The sequence below is a fragment of the Mastigoproctus giganteus genome, chromosome 9 (assembly GCF_048544385.1).
Source record: "Mastigoproctus giganteus isolate SK-2022 chromosome 9, ASM4854438v1, whole genome shotgun sequence".
NCBI classification, from domain to species: Eukaryota; Metazoa; Arthropoda; class Arachnida; order Uropygi; family Thelyphonidae; genus Mastigoproctus; species Mastigoproctus giganteus.
This window is the reverse complement of record NC_143583.1, coordinates 129181777-129208951: the sequence shown is the minus strand read 5'-3', so window position 1 is coordinate 129208951 and position 27175 is coordinate 129181777. Positions and strand designations below refer to the sequence as shown.

Genomic DNA, 27175 nt, shown 5'->3' with positions numbered 1-27175 from the left:
CAAGGAATTTGCAACAAAGTTTGGTACAAATTAGGAAAAAATGTGACAGAATCCCATAAAATGTCAAAAACGGCGTTTTTTTTTTTTTTTTTTTTTTATTACTCCAGAACAGCCGAAGCCTTACAAAGGAGGAATATGACAGTAGCAATACAGTAATAATTCTATTTACAGTCAGTATACAATGTCAGATCTTAATATACAACATCAAATATACGAGGTCAATTTACAACATATACAATGAATATCTTACTATACAAGCGATTTGCATTTGAGCAAAGCTGGGGTGACAGAGAAATTTGTTTTTCTAAGCATTTTTTTTTGTTGTTATCTTTTCTTGTTTGTTCACCATGAGTAGTTACATTGATTGATTTGTGTTATTATTCTTATAGTTATCCAGTTTTTATTTATTTTTTTTTTTTAAATTATTTCTTATTATTATATTTGTTATTTATTATCTTTGTTTATTGAACAAGTTATAGCTAAAATATACCTATTTTTATTATTTTCTTCTTATCATTATTATTAAGTTAATCATTTATTTTCATTTTCTAGTTACTTGATTATAAAACCTTTGCAACTCTTTTTTGATATTGATGTCTTCATCCAGAATATCAATGTTGGATTCATTTAGCAATTTTGCAGTTCTGTTGAAGTAATGAAATCTAAGTTGATCAGTTCTGAATGGCTCTTGTGCCAGCATATTGTGTCTTCTCAATGCTCTTGGAGGACAGCTGAAATTGATGAGGTAGAGCAGCTCGGGGGCTTCCAACTTTCCAGCCACGAGATGCATTAGGAATTTGCAGTCTGCCTCAGCCCTTCTTTGGTAGAGTGGTGCCTGTAGATGCAGAAGATGCTATATTTTGTTTGAAGGCTTTGGGTTAACAAAGTTTAAAAAGGGCACCTTATCTGTCTTGATGATCCTCACTCTGGCCACCCTTCAACTTTAAAAACCAATGATTCGATTGCTCGTGTTTGTGATCTGATATGATCAGGAGTGATCGATACTTAACTATCCACAAAATTGCTAGTGAAACTTATTTCTTATAGAACACGTCAATCCATTTTAATACAAAATTTGGGAATGTGACACATTTCAGTCACATTTGTGCCTTACATCCTCACTTATGATGACAGACAGCGGCATGTCAAGATCTTCATCAACATGCTGCTGTTGACCCACACTTTGTGTCTACCAAGATTACTGGTGGTAATTTAAGTGCATGATTATGGTCCAAAAGCAAAAACCTAATTTTCTCAAGGTGCAAAAAAGCAAAGACATTCTTGATGAAATGTGAAGATCATGCTAATCATACTTTCTGACTCACAGGCTATTGTTCATTATGAATTTGTCCCACATGGTCAAAAAATGAATCAAAACAGTTCTGGCAATTACAATTGCACAATGCAGTTCAGAGAAACAGTCCGAAAATTCGCCTTTGGGGAACTGGCACTTCCATTATAAAAATGCTCCTGCACACTCAGTACTTTCCATTAAAGAATTTCTTGTAAAGCACTCTGTCACTGTCATATTCACCAAATTTAGTTCCATGTGATTTTTTTCCTCCCAAGCTTAAAGGCTCCTAAAAGTCACTGCAAATCTGTTACCTTGAAAGAGTCAGATTTTATTAGCATTATTAGCCACATGGTGCAAAGAAGCCTGAGGCTTTTGCTACATCCGACCAAAAAAAAAAAAAAAAAAAATTTAGTTACCCTGAGAGAGAGAGAGAGAGAGAGAGAGAGAGAGAGAGAGAGAGAGAGAGAGAGAGAAGTAGAAGGGAATCACCAAGAAAGAGAAGAATGATGATATCCAGCTCAGGACCCTGGGTGTGCCAAGCCCATACTCACCAGGTGAGCCCCTTGCAACAGCTAAGAAAATTATTCTGAACATAACATAAACCATTATTAATTGCAAAGGATTATTAATTCCAGAAGTCGTAGAAGCACTGGAATATGGTGTCAGAGTACTTTGAAGGAGATCCATCCAAACACAATGTTAACAACAAGATGACTTGTCCTTAACAAAAGGACAAGTCATCTGCTTGTGGTTAAGGCCAAGTTAACATCTGGTTAAGGAAAAGTTAAAAAAAAAATTGTCCTTTAAGTTTTTTTTTTAATTTGTATTCACATCTTCACTAATCTTTTAGAAACAAATGGAATGATTGGGACAAAAGTTAAAAAAATGCCTGTTTCAGTTTGTTTTGCATACACAATAACAAATATTAATTTATTGGATTATAAGGATGCATCAAAATAAACTTTTGTAGGAGCTGTTGGGTTTTATTGGCGCATTAGCTTTTGTAGGAGCAATTGCAACACACAGGTTTATTTTATTATTAATTTGATCTTATGGCAAAGAAAGAGGGTGAAATGTACACTTTAATTATTTTATTTTGTTCTTCTTTCCTAACTATTTCCAGTGGGTCAAATATTATGATGAAAGTTTGACTTTTGGTATCATAACTGCCCTCAGCTGACCACTGTGATATTTCATAATTTTATTCTTCACGATATTGTGGAAATAATAATAATAATAAACACTTAAATAACAGCTAATACCAAGAGCACCTACTTAGTAGATCAATTCCAGGAGAGGGAGCACACTACCAGAAATTTAAATCAGAGGAAGGGGAATATCAAATTAAAATACCAAAATTAGTAATCTCAATGGTAATAATTTTTCAAGAGTCATGTTTGACTCTCAAGAGAGATGTCCATTCCTATAATGTTGTTTCTTAAACAACTGTTTATTTATTTATTTATTATTTTATTTTTATTTTTGCATCATCATCATCCATTTTCAATCCACTGCAGGATGAAGGCCTCTCCAGCAACTTTCCAGTTCCTTCTGTTTTGTGCAATGGCCATCCATTTACTACCCACAAACTCATGGATTTCATCTATCCATCTCCGCCATTGTTTCCCAGGTTTTCTTCTAGCTCCTCTTGGGTATCATTCTGTCATTTTCTTAGTCCATCTGTCATCATGTCTTTGAGCTATGTGTCCTGCCCAAGACCATTTTAGCTCTTTAGTTTTGATAAGAATGTCCTTTACTTGAGTTTGCATATCACCTAGCAAATAGTCTTTTAATCATGCAAAAGAGCAATTTCACAAATACGTCGGCAAAATACCTTTTTTTAATGATGATAGGATACTCCAACTATAAAGAAAAAATTTAGTATACAGTATATGAAAATTTTCCCAAAACATACCTATTCATTTGAAACAAACTCGACATGTTAGCATTAGTAGTGGCAAATGATAAAAGAAAGAAAGCAAGTTTATACAGCATCAAAAAAAAACCTACCATTTCATCCAATAGTTTGTTTAGTTCTTCCCTGAATTTATGTAAGTTATAAACTCACACAAAATCAGATGGAAGTTTGCTCCAGCAATCAACCGCTCACTGGCTAAAGCAAACTTTTGCACATCTATTCTGCAACTGTCCTTCCCTACAAAATCAGATGGAAGTTTGCTCCAGCAATCAACCGCTCACTGGCTAAAGCAAACTTTTGCACATCTATTCTGCAACTGTCCTTCCCTACTTTGAATTTATGCCCCCTTGTGTAATCTGAGCAAGAGGAAAATCACATCAGCATTGAGCTTATTCTATTCAGATGCTGCAATTTGCAGAACTGAAGCCTTTTTTTGGTAAGAGCACTCCTTTGTTTCCTTCACCAATCTTGCTGCCCTTCTCTGTGCTCATTCCAGGAGCTCTACATCCTTCCTAAAATGAGGCCTCACATGTATGCAGTACTCAAGATGTGCTTTGACTAATCCCTTATACAATGGGATAATCACCTCCTTATCCTTACTAGCAAAGTTCATTTATATCATTGATAAAACCCAATGAGCTGTCCTGGCAGCCTGCCTGCATTGCTTAGAGAACGTCATATCTGCACAATTACCCTCAACTCTCTTTTCATTCTCCACCACTACCCTGAGTGTAGTACCACACAGTTGGTATGTTACTCTGTGGTTACTGCTACCCATATGTAGTATTCTACATTTGTCAATGTTAAACTTCAATTGCCATTTCTCAGCCCATCTGCTAACTTTTCTAGATCCTGTTGCTTTTTTTTCTTTTATTTGGTAGTTGTTGGAGCATAGGCTTCTGTGGCCATAATGCACCTAAAAGGTTTTTGCAGTACTTTGATCCAAGCCCGAGGCGGGAATCGAACCCGCGACCTTTGGGTTGCCAGGCAGGCACTTTACCCACCCGGCTAGATCCTGTTGCAGTAACATACAGTCATGTACATGCAGTAATTTAACTCTCTGTTAGAGTTTGATAAACTTTTGGCATCCCCTTCCGTAAAGAATTCCTCGTGTGTGTATGTAGATGCAAAATACTCATTCAGTTTGTCAGCAATCTGAGCAGGATCATCAACAGTTGAATCATTGATATCAAGTGGACCAATCTGATTTATCCCTTTCCTTCTAGTGTTTACATAAGTAAAGAAGTCTTTGCTGTTTTTCTTGGCATCCTTTTGCTAGAGATTTCTTGTAATCTGCCTTTGCTTGCCTAACCTTCTTTCTGACTTGATTACAGACCAGTTTATACCTACCATAGACTTCTACATTGAATGACAATTTATATGCATCCCATATATTTTTCTTCTCTTCCACGAGTCTTAGCAGTTCATCTGACATCCATTTAGGCCTATACCTTGATGAGTATTTCTTAATTGGTACTAAAAGCCTAGTAGCTTCTCTGATTAATTCCTTGAATGTTTCCCATATAGAAACATGGGAAATTTCCCATCATCAGTTGGTCCCATTGTATAGATTTTAAAAACCTGTCTGAAAACACTGTAGTCACTTTTACAAAAGCAAAACCCTTCTCTTTACCCCTGATGGTTGTTACATCTTTAAGTAAATCTCAAATCAATACACTGTGATAACTACCACCTAATGGTTCTTTCATCTGCAGATTCATTATGCATGAATAATTACTGAGGATATTCAGACCAAGAGTATTACTCCCTCTTGTTGCCCTCTAACATGCTGCTGTAGAAAACAGTCATCCAATAACTCAACGATTCTTGCTAGTGTGTAAGTGACCAACCCACAAGTTCTAGTCAACATCTGTAAAGTTAAAATCCCCCATTATAAGATATTCTGATTTACTGGCTAGATATTGTGGAAACAACTAATAATTCAAATGATAATCGGAATTGATCATTATTAATAATGATCAATTCCGAGAGCACCTATTTAGTATTTTAATTCCAGGAAAAGTGGCACCCTGCCCGAGATTCAATTCGGAGAAAGGGAGAATATCAAGGTTAAAATACCAAAATTAGTAATTACTCGTGCACGTTAGTAATATTTTTTCCAGTCATGTTCGACTCTCAATAGTGATTCCAACTCCGTTATTGATAAATAAATAAACAACTGTTTATTTATTTATTATTTTATTTTTATTTTTACATATCACTTAGTAAATCAATCGAGTCTTTCAAACACTACAAAGAGCAATTTCACAAATAAATAAGCAAAATACCTGTTTTAATGAAGACAGGATACTCCTATTATACCTAAAAACTGTAGTAAATACCACAGTTTGACCAACACTCACAGACCTACACATTTGACACAAACTCGCCATGTTGTCTAACTAGTGACCTCTAGTGGTGAAATAATGTACAAGCTTGGGCTATGGTTGGGAAGCTTAGTCTGTGGCCTACAAGACGATGTGGCGAAAGCGGATGCTTTTAGGAGGTTACGTAGTTGAAAGACATGGATACATACCACTCCGCAACTTCAAAGTAAGTAATTTAATATATTATTACTATCTGTATTATGCGAGAAATTAAATAGGAAGTCATCTACGACTACTGCACTGAGGAACATTCACACTGGACAGGGTTAGAGAAACCAGAGATTTGCCTCAGCTATAGATCTACCTTGTTTAGCGTTGCGTAGCTATCACCCCAGGAATCGTTTATAGAGCAACCGTACCGGGATTCAGATAACTCGAAAAATTTTACTCTGAAAGATAATAGTTTTGGAACTGGAATGGTGATGCCAGCTAAATTAGTATGAATGGTGATTTTTTTTTTACAAGACCTACGGTCTGTAGTAGATGTTTAATAATAAAAGACTAATACTCTGAAACACTCCTAATCGCAGGAAATGCACTGAATGTGTAGCGCAGCATTAGAACGTGTTAAAATATTTTCAGCGGAGAAATGAAGACCAAAATTTCATTGAAAGCGTTATCATTTTAGGTTAAAACAACTCAGCCAAATAAAAAATCCAATAATACTTATCATGGTTACCAACATATACACATGTACTAACGGTTACACGAAAACTTGTCACTCTCCTTTCTGCTATATTGCCTACATTCGATCGAAGATCCATTCATTTCTTGCCGCAGCGACGTGGCCGCTTTAAGGTCCCAATGTTAGAATTTTCATAGAGTAATTGCCGAAAGAGATTTGATATCTATATATACATAGACGAGACCTGTTTTTTTTTTTTTTTTCCTTTTAAAGCTTATTTCTTTATTAATATATTCTATAAAGTAAATTTCAAAAAAGAAATCATAGGAGCATAAATATTTTTAAATTATGACTATCATCTTTCCTGGAACTAGAAATAATCCTGCAAATGTAAAACTATCTATACTGGCATCTGCAATATCAGGAACTTGTAAGCAATCTTGTACCTATCATATAGTGGTGACACTACTACCATTAGTTGTGCCACCACGGAAGGGATCGAAGGGTCCAGGCTCTGGGCCATAGACAGTTGGCTTGGCATTATTGTTAAAGAGAATGAGGGGAATCTCGCGGGGGGAGCTCAAAATTTATAGTTTCGCCGCTGCGGATTTTGATATCAGGTGAGAATCCAGTCAGGACCCAACTACTAGAGAAGGAGGATAGCTTCTTGTGACCGGAGCAGTAAGGCCAAGCCGAGATCGGCAGGAAAAATATCCTCTTGAAACCAGAACATAATAAGAAATAACCTCTGCAAGAGAAGAATGCAAACTTAAGTGTATTGGGACCTGTAAATTTGTACTGTACTTGGATTCACAAATTCGTGGATCCTCTGTCTCAAATTCGACAATTTGTGCCTGTCACAGATTGATCAAGGGGGAATTGCCCTTTCTCCATCAATATGACGCTCAATAATATTCTGTATCCTGCGTAACGTTTTTAATCATCTGCTGGGTGAAATCACAACTACGAGTTTTGTAGGTCCAGTCGATAAAGATATTTGATTTTATAAGGAAAGAGATGGAGGTATACTTTTAAAGCTTTTCCATGCTCCAGGAAATATCAGCCACACTAGATGATCCCAACGAATTTGATCGGACTTGTTGAACCTCATTTATTCTTGTGATGTTGATGGACTCCCACTTCTAGGCATATGAGTTAGATAGCTTTCTTCGAAATGCCTTACAATAAAAATAAAATAAATACTGGTATTAACGGCCCCCAAGCGTAGACTCATAATTGTAAGTGTATTCACGGGCCGATTAATATGTTTCTGGGTGAAACACCAGGAATAACTCACGGGGGGAACCCTTTAACGTGCACCTGAGATCAGCTATTACAATATTTAATACGGTTCTTCTCGATCAAGGAGGCGCTTAGATTTTTTTGTCTTTAATACGTTCTAAGGGCTACAATAACACTATTGCCACTTAACAATTCTTTATCGTTATGCAACGTTTTCGAACGAACTTGACTAAACTTGGTCACTTAAGTTGAGGCTTAGCTTCAAGCTTTCCATTTTGACAACAAAGAACAAGAAGACTACGACTAGCAAACACTCTCTTGACACTGATGCCTGGTTTCACGACAAGGTGTGCAGAAAAAGTATTTTAAATTCGCTCATATCAAATTATTTCCAGTTTTAATGAGCTTGTTAATTTTTTTTTATTTTATTTTATTCCTTTGTTAAAGTTACATGTGCCCATTTCCTATATTATTATTATCGTTTTATTTATGTAAAATCCCCTAGCTTGACTGTACCTGGACATTGCCCTTACTTTATTAGACGTCTGTGAATGATTACTGTATTTATATATATACAATTTGTTTTTTGTTTTTTTTTTTTGGAATGAATAAATCGCTTTTCCCGTGGTGGTTAAATTTCAAATTTTTTATTGTTTTAAAAAAATCCCATTTACTTGTATACGATTTACATTGCAAAAAAGGGAAATTTTCGATACCACTCTTAGTTTTCAAGTTAATTTTTAAAATTGGAAAGGAGGAGGGTGAAGTTCCTAATTAATTGTATGTCCACAGAAAATGAAACTGAAAAATAAAATATTCAAGAATTGTACTTATCTCAGGTACCGTCTAAAAATTTTCCCCTTCTAGCCGAATGGAACTCCTACATTTATGAAGTTCCTGACAAAGTTTGTAATGTTTATTATTATTATTATTATCATTTTTTTTTTTTTTACACCAAAGCGACCACGGCTATGAAACATCAATGTATTGTGTATCTGTTAATTTCGTACATTCCACAGATCATTTATTATTTTTTCTATAATGATACAGGATATCCTTATAACACAGTGGCTATAATCACCGTGCTCCCCACACCGCGTGGAACAGATTTTGTTTTAATCCTGTCAAATATGCGAAGAAATTTTATGGATCTTAATCACACTGTGGCCCTTGTGGGTAGCACAGTTGGTATAATCATCTTCCTCTCCACTTCGGATGGAAAAAAACTGAGTTCGAATCTCGTCAATGATGCGAGAAATTTTTATGGGCCTTTTTCAAAACGTGGCTGATCGTTTTAAAACAGCAAATCGACTACAGAACACACGCAATCTAAAGTAATATAAATAAATCTGCAGCCATTGTCAATCCACTGCAGGATGGAGGCCGCTTCAACAAGTCATGTGGAGGGAATGGACTATAATCTCCCACAATGGTCCAGTACGGGTCGACAGATCGAGCGTTTAGCAGTCAGGGGCTTGAACCCAGGTCTACTCAAAGAGCGTGTGCTATTGCACTCCGGCTCGTGACCACTCGGCTACGGAGGCTATGATTACCGTCCTCCCCACTCCGGATGGAAAATAACTGAGTTCGAATCTCATCAATGACGCGAGGAATTATATACGGCACAATATGGCCTAAGTTGCTAATGCGCCTAATACCCACGACCAACATCACACCATGCTGAGTTAGTGAGTGAGATGAGGACAGCAAGGTTTTTTTCCCCTTTCCAGAGTCCTGGGTTTTTTCGTCCAGCAAAACCGATCAAAGAACACGTAAATTTTATAGACATAATACACATGAGTGGATGAGTTTGCCTACTCGAGTAAACCTAATGTGGAATATTTATTATTTATTAATGATATCGAATGGCTTGTGAATTAATCTGCTTTAAAGCAGAAAAAAAAATGCGAAACGACCGTTATGTATGCATTCCCATTAAAAATGGGAGGCACTGAACCTATATAACAGATGGCCAAAGAGGAGCGTTTTTTCCCAGCAGAGCTAGACCGTGAAGGTCCAGATTTGCGGGATTAATCCGCTCTTGTGTGACCTGATATAAATGAAAAAAATTTATCATTTTTAAAGTTTGAAAAAATAATTATTTAGCGAGAATTTTCTAAAACCGTGACGGTCCGGATCTTCGGGAAAAATCATTCGTGCGTGGCATAATGATATAGGATGGCAAGGGGGAAACGTAAAAAGTATCAGATTTTGTTTTCTGTAAAGAAAACAAAATCTGATGGATTTATGGCACATTACTTTGGATACATAGGCTGTTTACTTAAACAAATAGGTTATTCACTCAATTCAGCATACAATTGCTAGTAGAGTCCACCCACCAGATGATGAGAAGCCAGTAAGCTTCGAAAAAACTGCCCTGGCAGTGCCTCAGGTTTTTAAATGCAAAGCAGATTCGCTTGCTTAGAGGAGGATATAATAATAATTATTATAACGTTCTCAAGCGTAACCCATATCCATATGTATATTGTGCCTGCAGAAGTGTGCGTAAACAAGCTGAAAAACCTTGAATAACTCACAGGGGAGAACCCTACTTTCCTCTGCCTAAAATCGGTTAACTACAGCCTCAATTGTAGAGGACTTTAGAAATTCCTCCAGTCAACGACGGAACTCGAACCTTCTCCAAACGAGTGACAAGTGGGGAAATCACTAGGCTGTTAATGGAGGATATTAGGCAGTACAGTATTATACATTTTAAAACATATTAACAACTTAGTCGGAAGCGTGAGGCTGAACTCAAAAGGCTTTGACCTTTTGAGGGAGAAGACGGTTCTTCGTAATCGTGTACCTAACGCAGTAATGTGCCTCAACTCTGTCAGATTATCTTTTCTCTTTGATGTATACATGATACTTTATTTATATAGAATGGAATTCCTAATCAATATAATGTGGCCAATAAAGCGTATCATGTATATTTATAGAGATATAATGATTGTTTTTGTTTTGTTCTCATGAAAATGCAACCACGGCAATGAGGCGTCAGTGTATTCTGTCTATAAATTTCTTTACGAATTCAAAGACATTTTCCACACGGTATACAAGGTCAGTGATCACAGCCATGGTGCTACTCAGGAGAGTTATAAGGAAAAAGGATACTATAAATATGTATTCATATAACAAACATATGATTTATATTATCCAAAATTCGTTACTGGGTGTGAGATTTGTAAACTAATCTGCTTTTGTAAATCCTTGCTTTGTTTTAAGTTTATCTCACAGTGATCAGTGAATTATGACCGCTTACCAATTAACTTGTTGGGCCACCATACGCACGCTGTACGTCTAGACCTAACTCCACTGGATGTCTGAAGACGTCCGTAGGGATCTGTAGCCATGCTGCCTGTAAGGCTTTCCGCAGTGGCAGAATACACTTTTTTCCACCATACAGATTGTATGGAAAAAAATAAATTCGTATTTTAAATCTAATTTTAGCATTAGTAGAGGCATATGATGCAAGAAAGCAAGCTTATTCAGCATCAGCCAAAAAACAAAAAAAACTCCACTCCCATTTCACCCCTCCGTTCGTTCGAAATACCTGTCCAGTTGAGCTTTAAATTTGTTTAGGCTATCAACTTCAACAACAAGTGATGGAAGTCGGTTCCACCAACCAACCACCCGCTGGCCAAAGGCAAATTTCCGCACATCTATCCGACATCCGTCCTTCCTCAATTTGAATTTATGCCCTCTGAGCAAGATGAAGAATCCCATTGGCATTGAGCATGCTCAAACCATTCAAAGCCTTATACACCTCTATCAGATCACCTCGCCTCACTCTGTAATTTGCAAAATTTAAGCCTTTCTTCGTAAGAGCAACCCTTTGTTCCATTCACTAATCTTGTTGCCCTTCTCTGTACCCGTTCCAGCAGCTCTACATCCTTCTTGAAATGAGGCCTCCAGACCTGTATACAGTACTCAAGATGTGGCCTAACCATTGCCTTATACAAGGGAATAATCACCTCCTTATCCCTGCTAGAAAAATTCCTGTATATCATTGACAAGACACCATGAGCTACTCTTGCAGCTCGTCTGCACTGCTCAGAGAACTTCATATCTGCCTGCACAATTACCCCCAGGTCCTTTTCATTCTCCACCACTGTCAATGTAGTACCGCAGAGTTGATACGTTGCTCTGGGGTTACTGTTTCCCATATGTAGTACTTTACATTTGTCAATGTTAAACGTCATTTGCCACCTCTCAGCCCATCTGCTCAACCTTTCCAGATCCTGTTGCAGCAGCATAGCGTCAGTAGTGTCCTTAACGACCCTGCCAACCTTTGTATCATCTGCAAACTTGGACATTAAACTTGATATCCCATCATCAATATCATTCATAAACACCGAAAACAACAACGGACCCAACACTGAACCTTGAGGAACTCCACTAATAACATTAGTCCACGTTGAGCAGTGTCCATTGATTACCACTCTCTGTCTTCTGCCACTCAACCATCCCCTTATCCATAGCAGCAATTTGCCTCCAATGCCACACTGCTCCAATTTGTGCAGCAGTCTTCCATGTGCAACAGTATCAAAAGCCTTTCTAAGATCCAAATATATAATATCAAAGTTATTCCCTGCATCCAGTTCTTTTGTGACTACATCATAGTATCCAATCAAATTGGTCAGGCAAGACCTGCCCTTAACAAAACCATGCTGCGTCTGAGCTATAACTGAATTCTTGTCTAGATGTTCCTGCAGTGCTTCTTTAACCAGTGCCTCCATTAATTTACCTGGAACAGAAGTTAAACTAACAGGTCTATAATTACTTGTGTCAGCCTTTGATCCTCCTTTGTGAATTGGGGTTACATTTGCACATCTCCAGTCTATGGGTACCTCCCCTGAGTCCAAAGAAGCTCTCATAATTATGGCTAGGGGTTTGCATACTTCCTTTGCTGCCTCCTTCAATATAACTGGATAGATCCCATCCACCCCAGGTGCCTTTTTTATGTTTATGCTCAACAATCTCTCCTCCACTTTCCTCTCAGTTATTACAAAATCATCCAGCTCACTTCCAGTGTGTACTTTACCTACATCAATCTCCTTCCTGAATAACTCCTCATGCGTGAATGTAAATGCAAAATAATGAGGTATTGTCAGCTTTAGGCATTCTGTGCACGCTTCGCGTGAATTGTTTATTTAACACCCATGAATGTGGTGTCCCTTGTGAAGGAATACGTAAATAAATAGAGAAAAGAGACTTAAAAGTCTATGGGAGAAGAGAAATAAATATTATACAGTTGTAATTAAACAGAACCGCAAAGTTTAGAGAACTGAAAACTACAAAGTTTTTAATTACTTGGAAGAGGAGAGTTTACATGATTGTTCATTATTATGTTAATGAAATTATAGACACTATACTATTATATCATGTGGAAGAGTAAGTAATTTATTATTGAAATGGTACAATTTAAAGGAATTGAACCACCTCAATACCAAACGCTTAAACAATTTATGGCTACGTTTCAGGAACTCATTATTCCCCGTCTTCATACCTGTTAACGTGATCACTAGTCCTCCCCAACTGGACCAAGAAACGGCACTCTAATATAACGTTAACAGGTCTAAATACAGTAAACAGTGAGTTTCCTAAACGTAGTGATAAATTGTGTATTTGACATTGAGGTGGTACAATTTAAAAATTGTATCATTTCAATAATAAATTATTAATCTACCACATGATATGATAGTGTAGTGACTATTAATTCGTTAATTATAAAGTTTTATTAGGTGTTCTTTAAAATTATAACCTTAGTAATTAATTGAGAAGAAAATAACTACCATGTATTTCCTTATCATTTGCATATACTATACTTTTATCACAATAATTTTCACTTGCAGATTAATCACAGAAAAAGGAAAATTCAATATTTTAAGAAAAAATCGAATGCTCCTGAAATGTAACGCACTGCTACATTAATTAACTTGTTTCTTGCTTTGCTTAAGAAATTAGTCAAACAATTTTGGAAGGTTTAACTGGGATCACAGCCCTCTTATCATTGAATTCTTCCCCTCGCCTAAGAATATTAAACAGGATAAAAAAAAATAATAATAATAAAAAAACAACCACAAAACTCTTCTCCACCAAGTTCATCCAAGAAGAAATAATTCTTCAGAAACTTAAAGTAATAAACTGGAACACAATCTACAAACTACCTCCATCTCAAGCGATAGACGGCATCGCAGATCACCTTTGGACCATTGCTCAATTAAGGGCAGCATGAAAAATAAGAATTGGTGACTCGATCAGGCCCTGGTTCTCCATGCAATGAAATCATCTTTCAATGACAAACAAAAAGCCTATCGAGAATGCCGAAAAACAAGAACTCCAGAATCCTGTACTTTTTTTCAAAATGAAAAGAGCCATATTCAACAGGATAAGAAGACAAGCCCATTATAAAATAATCTACGAGAAACTTGCAGTAGGAAAGAGAATCCATAACAACTCGAAACAACGCTTTCACATGACTTGGGAAGCTTTCAAAAAGTGGGCAGATCACACCTTTAGAGATTGTGGTAATATACCACCTTGCTCAAACCAACCTCTTAACCCAATAGCCAATCGAACCCCCCTTCCTCTGGAGAAGCTATCCATCTCCTGCAGAGAAATAACAGTGGTCATGAGGGGCCTATCAAACAATTGCACCACAGGCCCAGACGAATTACCTCTTTCATTATTAAGATATGTTGCCCTTACCTTGTGGACTTACTATCGCATACTTTCAATAGAATCATTGAAACAGCCACTCTCCCTAATGCCTGGAAAACGTACTACACAAAACCAATACCTAAAACCAGTAGGCCTAAAACCTGGAAAGACTACAGACCTATCTCCATAGGATGCAACCTATTAAAAAATTTTGAGAAATCCATAATCAAACAAATAAATAATCACTGTTTTCGCCATCGTCCATCCTATCTTCACTCAGTCATTGAAAACAGGTCTACTATTACTAACCTAGAGACAAGTTGCAGAATCCAAACCGCCCTGAACAGTAAAAGCCAGATGGATATCCTATTACTGGACATCAAAGCCGCTTATGACAGGATAGCGATCCAACCCCTCCTTCACTTCCTGGAATCGCACTGTTGCGTTACAGGAAACTTACGCTATTGTGAGATTTACTTACAGAGAGGATCATAATAGTAAAGCATGAAAATTTTAGCATCAATTATACAGTAAATAGAGGAGTTCCCAAGGAGGGGTGCTCACTGCGACACTGTTCGCCGCAGCCCTCGATCCTTTCCTCTCAACCTGCAGAAACATCCTAACCTATGCGGACGACCTGAAAATATTCTTTCCATCCAGCAGTAATTACAGTGAGCACAACGTTGCTCTACAAGCCACACAGCAGTTAACTAATTTGACCAACTGCCTCGCCTCGCCTCGATTGGGCTCGAAATTAACCATCTTAAAACTGCCCAGATGCCGTTCTCCAGAAAGCATAAAATACATAACGTCACCATTCTCCTAAATGGCCAACCCATCCAAAAAGTCGATCGTCACAAGGATCTGGGAATTACCTGGGACAATAAGTTATCCTTTACTGAGAATTTCACTACCACCAGGAAGAAAACACTAGCCACCATTTCATCTGGCGCTCAAGACCAGAATTAGCTGGGGTTCAAAATACTCAACTGATGAAGGAATATATTGTTAGGTGCGTTGCCCAGTGGCCTTATAAGCTTCGGTCATCTGGTCCTTGGCTCCTGAAACGTACGTTAAAACCTTCCTAAATATAGAATATTGGATACTCATGTGGCTAAACAAGATTTTCCAATTCTCCTTCACTGTCTCCAAAGGCATTTTGTATGCAAATATGGAGTGGACACCGTGAATGTTTATTGTCATTTGAACAAATATTCATATACTGGCCAAGCTATTGATATGGAGATATGATGCGCCAGTACTTATAGGCATCATCTCGCACCCACAAAGTTAATTTGCAGGCTGCATTGCCTCAGTCACAGAGGCAATGCAGCCTGCAAATTAAGCCACTTCGCTCTAATCTAAACTCTTTGAAAAGTTTAAACAGGAAGTTCCCTCTAAATAGTATAGAAACCCTAAACCGGTTTCGGGTTAACTGTGAAAAACTGTGCTGCAATAAGGCCTACAGAAAGACTATCTGCCAACAAACAACTGAGTTGCAATACCACTAGCTGGAACCCATCGTCTTTTAGAAATCTGAGTTATACTGTCATCACGACATTCGAGTACGAAGTTAATAAATTTTAGTTTTGCAAATACTCCTCTACGAAGACATCCAGAAATGAAGAACAAAATTTTTATACACTAGTTTGCAAATCTTAAGGACCAACACTATTTCTAAATGTTACAACCACAAAATCTTTACTTAAGATACTGTTTACTGATGAGAGTAGATTCAGTCTCAGCAGCGATTCTGGATGTCAGCTAATCTGGCGGGAGGTTGGCACACAGTATCACCCCGCAAACATCACTGAAAGGGATCGATATGGCGGTCGAGGTGTTCTCGTCTGGGGAGTCGTTATCTTGGATGGACGTACACAACTCCAGATACTGGAAGGCGGTACTGTAAGTGCACGCTACTGTACTGAGGTAATCTTTCCCCATGTACGTCTGTTCCGAGGTGATATTGGCCCCGAGTTCGTGTTTATGGATGATAATGCCACACCCCATCGCACTGCAGCTTCTGATATGCTTTTGGAAAGTGAGGACATTGTTCGTATGAATTGGCCTGCCCGTTCCATCGATCTAAATCCCATCGAACACATATGGGAAGCTTTGGGGAGATGCCTAGCGACACATTCACACCCACCAGAAAATGTTCACCGGCTGAAGATGACGCTGACAGAGGACTGGACGATGTTACCGCAAGAACTTACCAACAACATTCTTCTAAGTATGGACAGGCGGTGCAAAGCCTGCATTGACATTAGGGGTGGCCATATCTCCTACTGAGGACCACCTCTTCCCTTTGTTCCATTTTTGCCAGTGATGCATATGTATCATGGCAGCCAGTGCTATGTTGCCATTTTTGAATAAAGTCCCTCTGTACCGTTTTGTTTCCGTTGTTGTGTCGGTGTTGTTTCCTTCATAATTTCTGTACCTCACTAGGTTCCTTCGGTGTGCTTTTCCCATATCCAGGCCACTCCTATGAGAAGCTACATGTGAAAACCTGATTGATCCTTAAATTTTGCACACCAGTGTATTTATATACATATTTCCTTTATTGCCAAACTGTAAATATTTTTGTAAAGTTATCCGCTGCATTGTAAATATATTCCTCTGGTTTGCTCGCTGTACAAGGGGTGATTGTATCTTACAATTAACTGAAAAATAAATAAATAGGCGAGTCGAAGTGGGAACGAATTTTGCCACCATTCCGATCATCTCATTCATATAAGAACGATATAAACACCATTTAACAATCTTTTTTCTCTAGGGATACAATTAATATTATGTGTTTTTAAGTCTATAAATTATAAATTTATAACAATACGAACACGATTTTATAACGTAATTGTATAACATAAAACACAACATAATTTCTACATATCGTGCACAGCATAACTCAGAGTACTTAGTTTAACATGATATTTTAAATTTAAACTAGAATCCTCAGACTGGATCAGCAAAACAAGGGACTCAGAGTAGGGGGAATGTTGTGACTCGAAGAAGACCTATCGAGAACTGGGGGCTATAAAACCCAGTTCTACGAATCGGGGTTTTGTAGTGTGCACTACTTGTGGAATGTTTGCGGAGCGAATATGATACAGCCAGGGGAGGATGCCTCTGTGTGTTTTCAATTCAAGGAGTATAAGGAGATTAAGCGAAATTTTGGCGTTCTAATGTACGAATATGGAGCTTTAAAGAAAAGTTGATATCCTCGAAGGAATTAAAACGATGAACCCATCAAGCACTCAGCTACCTAGCCCAATGGTAGAGCCTACAGTCATGCATCAAATAACACAGTGGAACTCCAAGGATAGAGTGTTGTTCCCACGTGAAGTAGGTATTCTCAGTGATTCTATTGCCAGGGAAACTGGAAATATATTGTACAAAAATGATAGATGGAAGACGGCCATAGTATATTTACCGGAGGTGAAGGTTAATAATAAAACGGTTATCGTTTTTTTACGGGCACAAAACGTAATGTTGTTGTAAAAGTTGGTATTAATGATCTTAAGAATAGACGACCTGAAGATTTACTTAACAGGCATACGGCAATGTTGAGAAAAAGCCACGAGTTAATTTTAAATTTAAGTGTCTGGAATTTTTCGTAGACACATAGGTGTGAGTACATGAGTGGTGCCTTGTCAATCAGTTCAGTCTTGCAGAGATTGTGCAAGGTTTATGTGGTATAATTTTTCACATCGTGACCTGTACTACTTGTTAACAGGAAGTGTTTTTACAGGGATCGGTTACACTGGAATAGAAGAGGTGAAAGAGTATACCCCCAGGGGCTCACATCTAGTGAGTATCGGCTTGGCACATCCAGGGTCCTGAGCTGGATATCATCATTCTTCTCTTTCTTGGTGATTCCCTTCTACTTCTGTCTCTCTCTCTCGGAATTTTTTTTTTCTTGGCTGGTGCAGCATAAACCTCAGGCTTCCTTGCACTATATGGCTATTAATAATAATTAAAAATAATAATTTGCAGATGCCACTGAGGCAGTGCTAGGTAGGTTCGAAAGCTGTTAGTTTGGGGAATACATTGACTATGCAGAGGAGAAATTGATTCTTGGAGTGCTACTGAAACATGCAGCAGTCTGGAAAGAAAGGTGTGAGGCATTACAAAGATTGCTGGGGATTCTCTTGAGACAAGAAAACATATGGTCTGTGATAGGGTTCCTAAGTGCTAAAAGGTACACATACATTTGCTTGTAGTGTAACGCTAGAAGCAAAATAAATAAATCTGATGGATTTGATATATCCGTCATTCAAGTATAGACATTATAGGGATATCAGAAAATGGCATCATCCAGACATAGAAAATGCAGAATTTGAATATGGTGAGTACAATGTGTACATAAAAGACAAAGAGAGCAGGAGGAAGGGAAGGAGTTATGTTCTTGGTTAAGAATCTAAGACAGTTCACCCAGTTGACATGGAGTGTCAACTGGGTGCACTATCTTTGGGTGTGATTTAAGCATTAGGAAAAAATGAGCGTAGGAGTACGTCATTGATAAAATGACTGAGTAAAAGGAACAACTATACATGGTTTTTTTGAACAGCTATATATATATACATAGGGTTTTAGGCGCATCAGAGACTTAGACCATACTATGCTGTATGTATTATGTCTGCAAATTGCGTAAGTTCTATGGACAATTTGCCTGATTGCTGGATGACAAACCATGCTACCCTGAGACCAACTAACTTAGCCACATTGTGAAAAAAGTCCATAAAAATTTCTCACGCTATCAACGGAATTGGAACTCGGGTCTTTTCCGCCCGGTGTCGGAGAATACGGCGATTCTACCAACTATTCTACCGTGAGGGCTATACAGATATATAGCAAACCAGAATGTCCTATCATGGAGGACTTTAACTTTCCAGATATTGATGATGACCCCTATGCTCCTGCAGGCTCCCAGAGACCTGGGTGGACCTAATGTATACTTGCCCAATCTACGAAGACCTAAGATGTGTATTAATTACCAAAATACCCTTTAACCCAAAGAACCAAGAGCATTACCTCTTGGAATCCAGCGAGACCTATAATGCCTTTACCAACTTCGCACAGGAACTTTTTTCAGAAGAAGGACCCTCCCACCGCCATAATCTTGGCTTATATCACCAATGTACATCAGAACTGAGGACAGAGCACAATCCCAACAGCGAATACCAACACAAAGGACTCTCCATATACGAGGACCCTAACATGGGACCCCTGATCCCATGAACGTCACATGGGAACAGACAAATATCTACTGGTGTCTGATGTCAAGCATGCAGGGATGGGCTCCCTCTGGTCCCTCCCCCAAGGACTAAAGAGTAAACCATTTTAAAAATCACAACTTGAAATCAAAGATGGGACTTTGTCCTAAAGGAAGGCACAGACAGGACGTCTCCGCTCCTGAAGGAACAAATGGCCCACTCCACCAACGAAAACTCCAGCAATGGACCCAAGTACAGAATCTTGTTTTTCCCACGGAATACTGGACTATCTCCAAACCTAACCTCACTACTATTGACTTTCGGACGGTACTCCCCAGCCTCCCCCCAAATGAACAAGACCTGAACATGGATCACTATGGTGGCCCTGATATAGAGACGGCCTATTGGCGACTCTTAATCCAGTCATCCTTGAGCGTATCTTTCCTTCCAACTCCCGCGGGCGGGAGGAAAGGGTTCCCTCTTCTCGCCTCCCCAAATTTTCACTCTGGTGTGGCATGGGCATGCCCCACTGAAAAAAAAACGGGGGTCACCTTCACTTTCGACCCCCTCCTTCCTACTTCACCCCCAGTCTTCAATCTCCCCTCCCAATACTTTCTCTTACACAGCGTTCGTCCCACACGTCCAAACTTAATTTACAACAAATTTTGCCTGACCTTTTAGGCTCCTAGAACTCATCCTTTCAGCGTATAACCCCACGCATCGTTCTTTAACGAAATCTTACCTAAATCAACCGCGATCACTTCAACCTTTTTTTTTTAGGTCTTTGCCACTTAAATCCCAGGAAAGTAGGTGGCAGGATCTGCCAGAGTATCATTTACTGGTAACACCGGGAGAGCCTCCACTTGGCGGGGTATGGACAACGTCGGTTCCCAATAGGGGCCCGGCGGCCAATAAGCCAGAGAAACAATGGGCACAACATCTTACATAACCCACGACTCACACACTTTTAAATCTCCGGCTTGGCAGTGTTCTGTTTCCGATACAATGTGCATACGCGGAGATGGGAGAAATTCCAGGTGCCGTTTGACCCGAATATACCTTATGCTGACTGAAACTTTTAATTTCCACTCGCCTAGTAGCAGAACGGATTTACAGAATGACCGTTGTATATACCAACTTGTTAGAGAGGCAAGAAAGCTTCTCTCGATCTGATTATTTTATCAGTGGCGACTCGACTTGCATTAAGACTTTTCAGATAAAGGAAACACTCGGTGACAGAAATCACAATGTACTGATGCAGACTAACCCAAATTTCTAATTTCATTGGCTAAGTAATCGAAGAAATGTAGCAAAGTATCCTTTGCTTTAAAAGAGGAAAGGAAACTTTTAGCCATGATTATGAGGGCATCTATGAATTCAGGGGAGGTCTCTATGGACTGTAGCTGTGCAAATTTATCCCCAATTAACAAAGGGAGGGGATCAGAGGGAGACATGAGTAATTACAGACCTGTTAGTTTGACTTCTATTCCAGGGAAAATAATGGAGTTAAAGATGCAGGATCATATAGACAGAAATGGGGGTTATACTGCAGTCATAGCATGTATTTGTTAAGGGGTGATTTTGTCTGACTAGTCTGATTGCACACTATGACACAGTACAGTAACAAAGGAACTGGATGGAAAAAATAATTTCTGCATCATCATATACAGTACTTAGATTTCAAAAATGCTTTTGATAGTGTTGCACATGGGAAGACTACTGTAAAAATTGGAGCAGTGTGTCATTAAGGGCAAGTTGCTGCTATGGATAAAGGGACAGTTAAGTGGAAGAAGACAGAGAGTGGTTATCAATGGGCACTGCTCTTCGTGGACTAATGTTATTAGCGGAATCTCACCGGACTTCAGTGCTAGGCCCGTTATTGTTTTCTATATATTAACGATGTCAGTGAAGGCTTATCAGGCTTAATGTCCAAGTTTTCAGTTGATACGAAGGTTGGCATAGTGTTTAGGGTAAGGCGCCACCTGTGATCTCCCACAACTGCACCTCTGCACTCTTGTGAAGTATACAGGACTCTGTAAATGCCAGAAATGTATGTGGCATGTTGTATGTGTATAGTATTGTGCTGGGTTCTATTGTTTCTCTGAAGGTTGGCAATGCATTTTACACAGTAATGAGGGTATGCTACTGCAACAAGATCTAGACAAATTAGTCATAGTGTGCATAGTATTAGGGTCAGATGCCACCTGTGATTTCCCACATCTGTGCCATATGTACGTTGTGAAGAAATACAGTACTACTGTAAATGCCAGAAAAGTGTTGTGTGTTGTATATGACATATTGCGTTAGGTTCTGTTCTGTGTCGGGGAAGTACAGAGTGTACACAAGAAAGTTCTGTAGGGTCGGGGAAGTACAGAGTGTACGCAAGAAAGGAGGGTATAGCTAGAAATATGGAGGATGTAGGCTAAGGCATCCTCCAGGTTATTAATGGAGCAATAAGCGCCATCAGGTGAAAGGGGAACCGTAGGAGGAGGAGGATAAATAAGATACAGCAAGAGAGCTGCATGTAAGTTGCCACTGACGAATCAGGTGGTCCGTAGGCCAGTTGATCCTATCCAGATTAAGATCGGTTGGCCAGTTAGGTAAAGATCAGATGTTTGGGATGTTCCTATTTTGCGTTGGCAATATGGTCTTGTGAAGAGGGCTTGTGCAAACTTGGTAAACTCATAGTAGTAGTTTTCTTCTGTGATGAATAAGTGTTCATTTCCTTGAGGGTTATCTTGTATACGAGTAAACAGGATGTAGCGCAGGTCCTCATAGTGTTGACAGGTATACACTAGATGGTTCCAGTCTTCTATTTCACCACATGCACAGTAGAGGTTGTCAATGATTCCCATGGATGTTAGTTTGTGGTTTATTGTTCCTTGTCGGTAATGAGGTAAGTGGTATAAAGACTAGGATAAGACCAAGTTGGAGACTTGGGAAATACGGCATTCACATAAGGTATAAATTTTTTGGTGATTGGGCCCTTGTCGGTAGCAGTCCATCTGCCCTGCGAAGTCTGAAGTAGTAGGATGGCAATTCGTTTCTTTTCCTACCTGATTTCATTCAGGTTATTGATGGAGTGTCCAAGGATAGTTGCTGGTATGCCCCTGGCTAGACAATAGTGGAGGCCCCTTCGAATAACCTCCAGATCGAGCGGAAGGACGCCCACAAAAACCTGAAGGTCTCAGTTGCTAACTGTGCAGCATGCCCTTGTAATAGTAAGAAGGATGGTGCGCTGGATGGTTCCCAGTTTACGTTTGTTGTTGAGAGTTGCCCTGCAGAACCAGACCCCAGATCCATACGTTATGAAGGGAAGGAAGATTGATTTGTTCAGAACCTTAAGGGTGCGTCGATTCAATCTCCAATCACGACGACTCACCCGTGAAATGAGAGCAGTGTAGTTTCTCACTTTCGCGTGGAGGTGTGCAAGATGCGGAGAGTAAGTGAGCTTAGGGTCAAGTTTGGCCCTAAGCTCACTTTCTTTAAAACTTAACCCGCGTTAAAACTACTGGGAAACTATTCCCAGTAGTTTTAACGTGGAACTAGCTTGATGGTTTGGCCTTGAAGTTTGATAGTGGGGTTTTTAGTAGGCTGCAGTTATCCCTTCAAGAGAATGGATTGTGTCTTTTGGGATGGGAGTGTTAGCTTGTGTAGGGCTGCCCAGTTCTGAAGGATTTGAAGTGTCTGGTTTCCTCTGGCTTTCAGAGAACTCTGCTTCTCTGGAAGCCAGAGAAACCAGAAGATGGTGACATCATCAGCAAAGGCTTGTATAGCTATAGGATCTAGGTCCAGTCCAAGGAGCTCATCCAGGACAATGTTCCACAGAAAAGGACCAAGGACTGAACCCTGGGGGACACCTCTGTGGATAGACCTGGTGATTCTTCGGTATGTTGAGGAGATTGTAATTTTCCTATTTGATAAGTAGTTTTGGATGCATTTGTATAAATTTAATGGAATATTTGCTTGCCTAAGTCTGCGAAGAATACTTGCCCACCAGAGCCTGTCGAAGCCTCCAGCGAAATCTATTGCTATTAGTAGGCAGTATTAGAAGGTAGAAGTTGAGACTGTAGAGATGATCCTTTGCAGTGCGTCTTCTGTGCAATGCCCCAGTCGAAATCCAAACTGGAGGTTGGACTGGAGCCTGGCTTTGGTGTAATGGTCTTGGAGCCATACTAGGAGTAGACGTTCAAACAGTTTACTGACCATGGATAAAAGAGCAATGAGTCGATGTGACTCTGGTTGTTGGAGCGGTTTAGACGGATTTTTTATGGTTAGCTTTGCATTGGCGTTTTTCTATTCTTCTGGGAAAGATCCATGGGACAAGCACTTATTGAAGAGGTCGAGTAGAAACTGGATGTTGATCTGGACGGTCTTTTTAAAGACTTCGGGTTCAATGAGGTCTGATTCGGGGCATTTCCTCTCCTTTATTTTGTAAGAGCCTGCTGCAGTTCATCGGTGGTAAATTGGTCTTCTACAACATTGTTGAAGTAGGTGTTGTTTGCCTGGCATATTTCTTGCTGTTGTACTGTCAGAGGTTCAGTATCTGTGCCAAAAAAGTGTGTCCAGAATATTGGCCATAGATTTCTCTCACGATGTAGTAATAGTGCCCTGTGGTGTGAGAGTGGATTGGATAACTTCGCCCCTGGGGAGCTTGTTGGTGGTGCAGTACACCATCCCCCAGGGTTCAGTATTGCCAGTCGTTTTCACGAGTCGTTCCCAAGATGATCTTTTACGCTGCCTTATAAGGGAGGTGTAGTCGTTTCTGACGCTTCGATATTCTTCACGGAGGCTGTTGACCTCATTTGGGGGCCAAGAGGTATGAGCTCTCTGAAAGGCTTTTCTTTTGGAGTGTACAATTTGGCAAAGGTGCTCCAGCTCTGGGGACCACCATGGGATGGCATTTCTAACTGATTTATTGCAGGCCTGATTGATGATTTCTGTTGTGAGCTTTTGATGTTGGTTGGGGTACAGTGCTGGAAGATCAGAAGAGTTGTGGTCCTGGATCATGGTCTGAAGCGTGGAGCAAAAGATTTCCCAATTGGCCTTGTTAATGGCATAGCGACTAATATTGTAGTGAGGTGGTGGAGTTGGATCAATGGATCTTGTGAGTTGAAATGTAATTGCTCTGTGATCTGAGGTGGTCTAGGCCTCATTCACCTGCCACCCAGAAATTTTGCTCGAAATGGATCGTATGGCTAATGGAGATATCTATTGTGGATTCCCACAGAGTGCTGGAATAGGTAGGCATGTTATTGGGCTTGTTCAGAACCAGGAAGGGAGAAGTGGCCAGGAAATCTTCAAGAAGCTGCCCATTGTGGCACTCAGAGCGATCAGTGGTCAGGCTGTACCAGGTAGGAGAGCGACAATTTACATCCGTCCCAAGGATAATCTTGCTGTTGGGAAGTGTAGAAAGGACTGTACGTAGATAATTTATTGTTGGAGTGATATCTTGGCCAGGTCTGCAGTAGAGGGAGATGAGGTAGAAGGCTCCCAAGGGGCAAATTACATGGACACACGCTGCCCTTGCAGTGCATAGGGAGGAAATCCTTGTAACCATGATGTTAGGGTTACGGACAACTATGGCAGCCCAGGGTGTGTCTTCATCTGTACGTATGATTTTGAAAGTCAGGGAGTATCTCCTGACTAGTTTTGAATGGGTATATGACTCCTGTAGAATTAATATGTCAGCATTTTCCTCTTCAGCCCTGATTCTAATCTGGGCACTTACTGCACGGGCTCGCTGGGCGTTTAGTTGGATAAACTTTGTGATGTTGCTGTTGAATGATTTAGGGCGTGCTGCCATAATCGATCTTTATTTGTTGGTTCCTCTTAGCTTTTAGATAAACGGGGCACTTACTCTCCCTGAGAGAATGTGCTGCATCAAGCTTTACAGCTTTGCAGTTTGCGCAAACTGCATCTATGGACCTGTTTGGGCAAGACTTATAGTGATGCCCTCTTTGGGCACAGTGCCCACAGGTAGACACGGTTTGCATGCAAGTGTGGGTGGTATGCCCAAAACGGCAGCATTGGAAGCCCTTTGGAACAGGCACGTGCTCCTTGAAGAAGTGACTGCTCCAACCCATAAATACTATGTCCTGTAGTTTGAGGATGTTCCATGCCTGTGGAGAAAGCTCCACCACCCAATTGTATAGCTGGAGAGACTTGGAGCTAGTGTGATATTTTGGTTTGATGTGTTCCTTGGCATTACTTATGTCAGTTAATTCTTGGATATTTCTGTAGAAGAGTTCATCTGTGATGTTCTCTGGAGTAATATCCTTGCCCACATCAAATATACGTATGGATGGGCCTCTCTTTTTAGGGATTTCTGCTGTGAGACCTAGGGTGCTGACTGTTAGATTGGTGATGATAGAGTGAGCCTCTTGCTTGGTTGCTGTTTCATTGATTACTCCGACATTCTTGTTTTTCGGATGGACTTTATTCTTATGGTTTTAAAGTCCTTGGCCAATTTCTGGACAACGGTAGTGTTTACTGCTTCGCTACTGTCTATAGTCGAGTTTTCCACTGGCTTTATTATGACCAGATGTGACGTGCTGAGTAGTGATTTCTTCTTTGTTGCTGGTGGTTTGATGCTTGCGGTTGTATCTGGAGTTGTCCTCAGCGCTTGGGCGTAGGATAGGGGGCGCTGTGGCATTTCTTTTCTCCTTCCTTTAAGGTAAGCTTCTAGCTTAGCCTTGGTTCTCTCATGTTCTACGTGAAGATTTACCAGAACATGCTCCATTCGTGACTATACTTTTATGATTTCTCCTCTGACAATGGTAGTGATTTTATTGCTCTGTTCTGCCACTATCGCCTCCAGTTTAGGCGCAGTGAATGAATTTGTTCTGTTATAGATCCAGCTAGTGACTGTATGGTATTAGCATCTGTATTCAGTGATGTAGTCTTCGGGTTCGTAATTCTGCTCGGGCAGCACGTGCGCTTCTGTGTCGGCCCTTGGGGCAGGTTTGCGCTGGAATTGGGCATAAACGTAACGCTCTTTAGCTACCTTTGTCATTTTAGAAATTAGTGACCGTCCTGAGCAATTTCCGCGCAGGGATCGGCCGCAGTCGCCATTGCAGATTATTACGTGTTTTACTTTCTTCAGACAGGCCTCACAGGTGCGTAAAATATCTTCTGACGACATATTGCTCAATTCACTACTGTTATTGGAAGGGAGAAAATTTTGCATTTATCAGAATACTTTTACAGTAGTTTAGTTCTGTTAGAGCAAACAAGGAGAAAGGATGTCACTATTGTTCCTGACACAAAAAAAGAAAGTCACTATCAGTTCCGATAGTCGTCCTCGGGGCGTTGAGACACGGACAGGTGGTCTTCCCTCGGTAGAAACGATGTAGGATAGCTTTAGGCTAGGACACAAGGGGGAAGCACCCCTCCACAGTCAAAGAAGTGTAGTTTAGCCGTAGCAGCAAAAAAGTTTGATTGCTGCACTCTTGCAATTCTTCTTGAACCATTCCTTGCTGCACATCCAAATTTCTGCTCCTTCGCCGATGATTTAAATTTTTTTATTATTTCAAAAGATCCCAGACAGATTCAAGAAATTAATAATCAAACCTCCAATTAAATTCAACAATTAATAGATTATTTACAGCTAGCTGGACTCCAACTAAACAATGCGAAGTCAGTCCACATGACAATTACGAATGACATCCGAGTTGTAGTTAATGGCGAGACGATTCCAAAAGTATCATCGCATACTGACCTAGGGTTAACGTGGTATGAAGATTTAAATTTCAAAGATCACTTCCTGAAGACAAAGAAGAAGACCTATGCTGCATTCTGGGCTATCCGCCAGGAGCACGTAGACTGCCACAA

General features: G+C 39.8%; 2 protein-coding genes across 3 annotated transcripts in view; one reads left to right on the top strand and one right to left on the bottom strand.

The window, feature by feature from the left end:
* The window catches only part of Las (lipoyl synthase, mitochondrial), a 144989-nt gene extending 139380 nt beyond the window's left edge, over positions 1–5609 (bottom strand). Inside the window, exon 1 of the mRNA XM_090381046.1 lies at positions 5501–5609. Within this exon, the coding sequence (XP_090237172.1) occupies positions 5501–5605 (105 nt within the window). The 5' untranslated portion in view covers positions 5606–5609. The remainder of the gene's footprint in view (positions 1–5500) is intronic.
* A 47-nt stretch (positions 5610–5656) lies between these two features.
* Positions 5657–27175, top strand: part of LOC150080723 (uncharacterized) — a 143834-nt gene continuing 122315 nt past the window's right edge. The window contains exon 1 of one of the 2 annotated variants that reach the window (XM_090381887.1): positions 5657–5765. The gene's annotated coding sequence lies outside the window, so the exon portion shown is untranslated. The remainder of the gene's footprint in view (positions 5766–27175) is intronic. The other variant, XM_090381888.1, reaches the window with a different exon arrangement.